This window comes from Cryptotermes secundus, unplaced genomic scaffold (genome assembly GCF_002891405.2).
Source record: "Cryptotermes secundus unplaced genomic scaffold, Csec_1.0 scaffold883, whole genome shotgun sequence".
Taxonomy (NCBI): Eukaryota; Metazoa; Arthropoda; class Insecta; order Blattodea; family Kalotermitidae; genus Cryptotermes; species Cryptotermes secundus.
In genome coordinates, this window is record NW_019720722.1 from 412,661 (window position 1) to 422,323 (window position 9,663).

A 9,663-nucleotide genomic window follows, 5' to 3' on the forward strand; every position below is an offset into this window, starting at 1 on the left:
TTAATCTTGTTTCCCCCTAAAAAAAAAAAAACGTAGTGGGACCATCTGCAGTATATATCAGGTTGCAAATTATTTTTCTCACAAGTGCCTGGAAAATAATAAGCTTTCTTTCACATCACACACCTCTTTATCCAAATGCACTGAACATTGTGAGCTGTAACATACATGGAATACATGTATTTAGGAAAGCTGAAGATGGGGAAATATGAAAGAAAATTCTGTTTTAATCAGACACACTTATATACCTCGTTACCTGCTCAAAACTTACACTTGAAAGCCGCACAGAACATATTTTTTGGTTATGTTTAAGTATTATAAATCATGCACAGTAAGCAACAATACTCAGGTACCCATTTATTATTAATTTCATTAGAATGATGGAACTCAAGAATGTGAACTACATCCTTGTCAACAAGATTAAGACTACATTTAATGATACATGAAAATCTGGTATATTCACCTTCACCAGTTAGGTACAGGGCAGAATATGGCAAAAATAATAACATAGCTTACAGAAATATAATGAATACTGAAAATCTGAAATCTTTTCATATTCTAGTTCAGTAATGGAAAGGATTATATGGCAAAAATAATAACACATCTTAAACAAATACAATGAATATTGAAAATCTGGTATTTATTCACATTCCAGTTCAATAGGGAAAAGATTACTCATGGAGCTGAGCCCTTCTGCAGCTACTCAAGAATTTCCCAGTATTTTATGGAACCCGAAGGTTCAATCCCGTGTTCACGAGAGTCCTCCATTGGTCCCTATCCTGAGCCAAATCAATCCAATCCATACCATCCCATCTCTCTAAGATCCATTTTAATATTGTCCACCCACCTACGCCTTGGTCTTCACAGTGGTCTCTTTCATTCTGGCTTTCCCTACCAATATCCTATACACATTTGTCTTCCGCAATCGTGTTACATGCCCTGCCCACTTCATCCTCCTTGACTTGATCATTCTAATTATACTTGGAGAAGAGTACAAGTTATGAAGCTCTTCTTTGTGCAGTTTTCTCCAACCTCCTGTCACTTCATCTCTCTTTGGTCCAAATATTCTCCTCAAAACTCTGTTCTCAAACACCCTCAGTCTATGTTCCTCCCTTAATGTCAGAGACCAAGTTTTGCACCCATACAAAATCACAGGCAAAATTATAGTTTTGTATATTTTAATTTTTATGTTTTTGGACAGTGGACGAGAAGACAAAAGGTTCTGGACTGAATGGTAGCAAGCATTACACCTCAGTTCAATCTCCTCTTAATTTCCTCCTGAATCAGGTTTCGATCTGTTATCATTGTTCCCAAGTATCTGAACTGTGCCCCATTTTCAAAACATCTGTTTCCTATCTTCATGTCATGATTTTGCCCTGCATTTTGGTGATGAGACAGCAATATATACTTAGTTTTCTCTGTGTTTACTTCTAGACCGACCTATTTACTTGCGTCAATTAAAGTTTCTGTGTTTTTCTTTATGGTATCTACATTATTACCCAATAGATTCACATCATCAGCATAAACCAATGGCTGATGTGTCCCATTTAATTTCAGTCCCACCTGGTTTCCCTGGACCTTCTTAATGGCATATTCTAAAGCAAAGTTTAAAAGGAGTGGCGATAAAGCATCTCCTTGTTTTAGACCATTCTGGATATGAAATTTATCAGACAAATGTTTACCTACATGGACTTTACTATATGTTTCGTTTAAACACATTTTAATCAACCTAACTAGTTTCACGGGTATCCCAAACTGTATCGGAATATTGCACAACACTTCCCTCCTAACTGAATCATAGTACTGCATTTATTATCAACGCCTTTATTTAAAACTCACATTTGCAAATGATATAAAATGAAGAATGTCTGCACATTGATGGATCACAGGTTATCTAATTATGCTGTATCAACTGCAGAGGTTATTGAGCATTAAGTAATATAAAAGGATAATCCTTTTTGATTAACTTGAAAGAATTGGGGAAAAATCAGTCATGCTACTTCAAGTTACTATTCCAACATTTATATGGAAGGGGGCATGAAAGTTATAAAAACAGTTAGGATAGTTGAAGCCTCAGGGAAGTTTGAATCAGGCAACTCATGAATACAAGTCAAATACATTACCACTTCAGGCAAATTGCTTGCTAGCATGTCTGAATGTAATGACAAAATTATATAACAGAGACTCACAGCAGAAAAGTCATTGTGCCAATACATTCTAAGCATACAATCAATTTTACAAAAGTACCTGGATGTCCAACTTTTGAGGCGAGGTTATTATGTTTCCATGAATGTTATAGAATAAACTACAGTAGATGACAATGTGTGACAAAGAAGCACTGTCCCTGCTCATGCTGGCACATCTTCACATGGAAGTCAAATACAGCACATAAGATTATTCCATACATATAGATCATTGAAGGTTGCAGTGCAAGGGCCAGATTATTAAGGCTAATACCTTATGCATTCATTCATTCATTATTCCAAACATGATGGGTTCGGTGCTGCTATGGGGTGTATTATTAACTACCTAAGTGCAAAAAACTGAGAGCTTACAGATCATTCAGCCCACCAGGTGGAAGTGTTGGATGCTTGCAGCTGAAGAGTGTGCTGAAAACTCTCAGATCATCGCACCATAGTAGTGAAATGCATTCTCTGCAGAAACAACAAGTAATAAAAATTATTCAGCATTACTGTCTTGCTGATGTTACTCATTCATGCCTAACTGTGAATATTATTGCTTCAATTGTGTAAAGACAACAATGCATACATGCTGACAAATAAAGGGTGAGGGAAAAGATTTCTGTGCATAAAGGATTGGCAAAATAAACCAAAGGAAAATAATATGCAGTACTCAATGGTGTTCCCCAAATTCAGACATAACTTCATGAAATTTATGAAGGAAAACATGGGGAGGGAGAACTTATATCACACAAAAATAAATGACATAAATATAAGTTTCATCAATATCTGAAACTTTTATCCGAGTTGATTTCTTTTCAATTTTATTTTGCAATACAACAAAATATTAATTTATGCCACTTTGTATGGTGAGGAAGATATACTGGTATGAACTAAAATGAAATACTGGCAACACTGCATGTCTTCAATATTAAATTTAATTTAAATTGATCCAGAGGTTTGAAAAATGAAACATGCACAGAAACAGACATGACCTATGATGGTATTTCACTGTACTATACATGAGATCCATTTGAAATGATATAAAAGTAAAAAGCCATTAACCCATCACTCCACATATAATATTTCCCATTGTTTCTATACACATGAAGGAACCCTGAATGTGTATGAACAGATATGTTACTGCAGGGCATGGCAAGTAGAGGTCATGTCACAGAAATTACAAAATGTCATCAACTCCACAGCAGAGGGCAAAACAATTTCAATGGTTTGCAGTTTAAAAATATTAAAAGGGTGTAGATATGTGTATAGCTTTCACGAAGTTCCTTTATACCAAAATATCAAGAGACAGTACATAATGTTGTAAGAAACTGGCTCCGTTCTAATGACGAGATATGATGGTTAAGGGCGTGAAGTTTGCACTGAAGAATGAATTTGAAAAGCTATGGTTCTATGTCCCTGGAAGTCATTTATAAGGGAAATGTTAAACTGGTCTGCTTATGGGAGACCTAGTACTTCATCCCCATATTCACTGAACACTTCTGTATGAGAGTACATAAAAAACACTGCTTATGCATAATGCCCAAGATACATTAGAGATATGAGGGGCAAGATTCTACTACATAATAAACCACACTAATTCTAAACAAGACCAGAAAACTCTTTGTCATGAACATGAGGAGGCCATGTTCAAGTGTAATAGCCTTTCAGGGTTTCTTGTAGCCTTTTCTCAAAGTTGCAATAAAATACAGGAAGCACTTTCAGTGTTACAATAAACTGTTTTACTTTTATGTAATTTCAAATGGATTTCCTGTATTTTAATGGCTCTCAATAAATTCTCTATACAACAGTCAACATAAAAACTGGTCTCATAAAATGTTAGAAACCAAATATTACAAATAACCACTTTGTATGCATTCCATACAAAAGGAACAGTAATATGTGTATGGAAGAACATTTGCTAGAAGACTGCAGTGATGAACACAATCAATCATATAACACATTCTCACAGCTCAAGTTTATAACCCTGTATAAAGGGCAGACCTGTGCTCACTCGTTTTTGATACTGGTAGTAGTCATCTCCAAAGAAGTGAAGAAGCATATTCTCTTCTATGAACACACGTTCATTAAAGAATTTCCAACTGGCCACTACATAAGCAACTATGCACACCGGGTTGACTAATATCAGCTGTTACAAAAAAAAAAACAGTACACAAAATTATTCCTGGATTAAAATATTACATAAGCTGGGTTTATATCATATGGAATACCATATCCTTAAGGTTTCAGTTGTATAGACATGTTATGCAAGGATGAGGGTTCGTCTGACACTATGAAAAATGAAGATATCAAATTGAGAACAGGGACAAGGCAGAAGGACTGAGTGATGAAGGATATACAAAACAGCCAAGGAAAAGAGTGGACAGAGATAAAACAGAATCACTTATAAGAGGATAAAGAAGAATACAGAAGGCTCTGTCATATGACTATTCATCCTGGTGGAAATGTCAGTGAAATGCGATGAACACCCCGTATGACAAAAGATAAACAGAGGAGCAGTTACTGAGAGTAAGAGACTAATCAATAAAAAACAGCAACACATAGTTCACTGACGCCATGAACTTTCTAAATGAAGTCCACAGAGGAAATATGTAAATAACTACAGTGAAACTCAGTTCAGATTGTGATCTTTTGGGTTGACACTACGTAAACTTGTAAGCAGATATCAATGTTTTGGGTGAGCATGCAACCCTTATCTTCAGAGTTGATGAAGTGTGCAGGGTAGGCAATATTTCTTTTATTTGGTTACTTAATGATGCTGTCAGTACTGAGACTATGTAGTGTCAGCTGACAGGATGTGGTCATGGTATAATGAAGGTACAGTCCCAGCATTTGCCTGTAGAAACTGAGAAAAACCACAGATCTCATTTAGATACAACGGAGGGAAAGAGGACATGGAGGAATGCCCAAGGCCAACAGGAAAATGGGCCTTTCCATGGCCACAGTAGTTTTTCATCACAGGAGGAACACCTTGAGCATGGATGCTGCATTTTCCTCTAAAATATTCATGTCTGCCTACAAGACTACACAGTTTCACCACCTAAGAGACTACAATCTGGACAATCACTTGCAGTAAACCTCAACACCTATAGCAAAACCCATTTAATACATGTTGTAGGCTGTTTTTGTGCCTTATGAGGAATCAAGAGTTTAATCCCCAGCATGGGTAAGACTTTTTCTCTTTTCCACAATATCAAGATAGGCATCTGGGCCATCCAACCTGATATCTGATGGATATTACAGGATGTTTCTCGAGGGACAAAGTGCACCTCCAACCGACAATACTGGAATGATATGAAACAAATTAAGTTTGCTGACTTTTAGCATAAATCCAAAATAAAAAAAAATTTCACTGAAGGTTTTTAAAATAATTTCAGAACATGTGGAGAGCAACATATGATCTTCCTATGACATGCTTGCTTCTTTATGCTTTTGTGCCAAGCAAGCATACAAAAACAGGATAATTTTCCAGTTATATGCATACCTGAGTGCCTATAGACCAGTAGAACCAACCTACATAACTAGGATGTCTGCAGTAGTTATAAACTCCATGGGTCACTAACTGATGACCCTCCTCATGAACACTCTGAACAACGTGATTGAAGTTCGTTTTGGCAGTGAACATTGCAAGTTTACGAAGAAACTCACCACCCACACAGAGCAGCACACCAATAAGGCTCACAGAGGTGACTTCCTTCAAATCTGCAAGAAATTGTAAGACAAACCTTCAAAATATTTGTTAAGCAGCACTTACAAGTTCAGTAATACTGCATAGAGTACAGAACATCTATTAGTGAGTAAATTATCACAGGTAAAGTTTGATTTCTGGAAGAGATCTCTTTACCATCATATAGGGGCCACAGAGCATCCCAACCAATATAGGCTACTGGAGGCTCTTTCTGTGAGGGTACTGTACTCCACATGTGGTGCTAACCACTCACCTCCATCTAATAAAGGGGTGAAGAGCATGTGAACATCTCCATTTCACCTATATGCATCCATGGTGTGACACTAAGGGGTACAACCTTACTTAATCTTAACAGGCCATTTATTTTTGTTCAAACACCCCATATAAACTCCACAGGAGAAGTACCTGAAGTAGATACCTAAACCTTTTGAGGTGACTAAAGCTGTACAAAATAAATTGAAGAGGTATTAACCGCTTGAGCATGACTTTACGTGGAGACATTTAAATCCGTAAGCACGTGCGACGCACCGTCTGCATCCGCTCAAACCCATGCTGTAAGCATGCGCGTCGCATATGTTGCATCCAAACTTTTCACTAAGAATTCTTAATGCCTACGCTCTGATGTATGTACTTCCAGTGAATGTATATGTGAGTTAATACTGACTTCTTTCATTCCTCGCTATCTGTTTGTGTGTGGTATTTTTTTACTCACTTTGCTTGGGACAAAGCATCTGGTGTCTGCTGCTTATGAAAGAAATGTTCCCACTCACACTCTGAGTTGCTTTCAGAGAGATAATTTGTTAGCTAACGTCCACTGAGTGCTTGTTATCTGTGTTTGTGTGTGTATTTTTTTTTTACTGGCTTGGCTTACTGGCGACAAAGCAGCGGTGTCTGATTTACGATGTTACAAACCTAGGGGCCGAAGTTGCCTGACGCCTGTGTCAACATTTATGAATTTGTTATTTCTTTTCTGCCTTGCAACACTCTCTTAGTGGAGCCCCATCGCATCTTGGTCACGTAACTTGTCTGGCGGGACAGTTTCTTGCCCCTGACGCAAATAAAATCACACTTTCAAAAGTGCGTTCCCACAACTTTGAATGAAATTAGGGTATTCCTAGGTTTTCTTATGCTGATGGGAATTCAGAAACCAAACCTCAGAAGTATTTTAGTAGGAAACAAGGGAAAAAGTGTGGTATGAAAAATTATTCAACCACTTAGTATCCGTTGTCTTATTTACGATGTTATGAACCTAGGGATCGAGGTTGCCTGGCGAGGTTGCCAGACGCCTATGTCAGCATTTATTTCCTTTCTGCCTTGGGACCATCCCTTAGCTGAGCTATTTAGTTCACCATGGCATCTTGCTCTTGTAACTTGTCTGAAGAACAAGTGCTTGATCTTTTGGACGAAAACTCTTCAGTAGATTCGGATACAACCTCTGTGGGTTCATGTGGATATACTCTCGATCCAGTTCCGAAGAGGAAGAGGAAGAACTTCAATTTTCGCTGAATACTCCAGATAATACTTGCTCCTGCTGCTGGTCATCCAGCCCATTGCCTAGCTACTACACTAAATGCATTAACTGCTGACTTACTTGGAAACAACCATCGTTCTATCAAGAATTCCATCCAACTGGCAACAGCAGCAATACCGTACTCTATACTATGGTTCAGTATGAAGGAGTCAAGTGACAGAGTTCTTGGGTTTGTAAATGCTATCATCAAGAACTCTGAATAATGGAAGAACGACATGAAACACATGTACCATCCAAGTACATGATATGATGGTGGCGCCAAGTCTGCCAAGAATAGTCCCAGAGAGAAAATAAAACCAAGAAAAGCAGCACGAATTGCAACCTGCAAGTGAAAAGAACATTACACGATTACATCAGCAATGTGAGAAAACAACATATTTTGAAACAATATTTTGAAATTAATAACGCACAAGTGTCAAAATAAAATGTCCTACACAATGACAAAGGAATGAAATGTGAAATTTACAATATAATGATGAACTTGATCTATACAGATGGCCTGGTATTGTCAGAGTAGTGAAATCCTGAAGGCCATGATGGGTTGGGCATGTAGCTAGGATGAAACAAGGAGTGAAGTGTTTTTACACAGTAATGTTTATATACATCATGACTTCAACATTAACCATTTTATTTTACTGGTTTTAATATCTGTACCATCAACGACATTTTTATTATGAAACCTGATATAAAGGTAGGTTTGTTCAATCTTCAAGTTCTGCTACCACACAGCTGTTATGTAACAGTGATGAAGAAATGGTACAGGTGACAAAGCTGTCTTGCCACTTAGAGATTAACACGACCAAGGGCTGTGTTCCCAGTAATTTACTAACATAATAACAAAACCCCAAATAACCAAAAAGACAAAATTGTTTAAAAAAATAAAATAATTTCCTGTGTATTAATATTTATTTGTATTCATTTGTTTTTTGTGTCAGTCTATCTGCACACTGCACTCCAGAACAACAAAACAGAACGAAATCTGATATTAGATTTCCTCATTAAAGTTATAGTACCCTTTAAAATGTTATAAAGATCATTATACTTTTACTCCGTGGCCTGTGGTCCGAAAGCATACTATACTGACCAAGCCATGGCAGCTTGTCAGCAAAGTTAGTGCCAACTTTTGCGGATAGAGGGTGTCAGCGCAATGGATCCCCACGGTAGTTAATCTCGGTTTTCTAGACCGGAGCCGCTATTTCCTAGAATTATCCTCATAAGGCTGAGTGGACCCCACTCCAGACCCACCACTTCTCAGAAAATCTAGTAGTGCCGGGAACCGAACTTGGGTCCTCTGGATCTGTAGCCAGGAACTCTGACCACTAGACCACAGCAGCGGTCCTTATAAAGATGATTATCATATAAATATATTCTTACAAGGGAGAACTGCATTAAGACCTCTCATGGAAACTCTGTGCACTTCAGTACTGAATGAACCTTTATAGTTTTGTTTTAAATGGATCTGTGACGCTACATTGCATGTGATCAATTTTTAAAATATTTCCATTATTCTAGTGTGAATAATCAATAAGATTACTGACAAGTAACATCTGGAAATGTAGCACAAATATACAATACAGACCAACATGAATTACTCATTTTATTAAAATTATGAATTTCAGAATTTTGTCTAAACAATGACTTATTGGTAACCATAAACAGAGCCAAGGAGAGTATGTACTTGGATGCTAGAGGTAGTATATTTAAAATTAAAAAAAAAAATTATGCAAGAATCCCTGGGTCTTGCTTCCATTAATATTCTAACAATTTGCTTTTGGAGTTTGAAAATATTGATATTCTGGGAAGAAGTTCCCCATAAAATTAAACTATATGTTATAACCGAATGAAAATAAGCGTGATAGATTATCTTCAGGGAATTTAATGATAAGAAAGGTCTAACTGCTCTTGCAATATAACACGCTTGGTTTAATCTGGAAGCCTACATATCAATGTGACTCTTCCAAGACGTAGTATTGTGAAGTACTAGCCCAAGAAACTTTAGTTCGGTAGTATTGGCAATAATTTTGTTGTTATATTTAATTTGTATTTCAGAATTAATAATATACTTAGAGTGGAATCCCATACAGTAGGTTTTGTCCAGATTTAGTGAGAGTAAATTTGCCTTAAACCATTTCCTCACATTAGTGAAGACAGACTTCAAGTTATTTCCTAGTACAGTATTGTTTTGATTACTGAAGATTACACTAGTATCATCCGCAAATAAAATTGTTTGGGGATTTGCATTAACG

General features: G+C 37.0%; 1 protein-coding gene across 1 annotated transcript; it reads right to left on the reverse strand.

The window, feature by feature from the left end:
• Window positions 1–3,948: 3,948 nt before the first annotated feature.
• LOC111872397 (protein-S-isoprenylcysteine O-methyltransferase) lies at window positions 3,949–7,739 on the reverse strand (the record flags this gene model as incomplete). Its single annotated transcript, XM_023866253.2, is given in 3 exon segments — window positions 3,949–4,326; window positions 5,683–5,900; window positions 7,478–7,739. Coding segments are annotated over 3 exon segments (663 nt in total), but the record flags the coding sequence as incomplete, so codon positions are not given.
• Window positions 7,740–9,663: the final 1,924 nt, after the last annotated feature.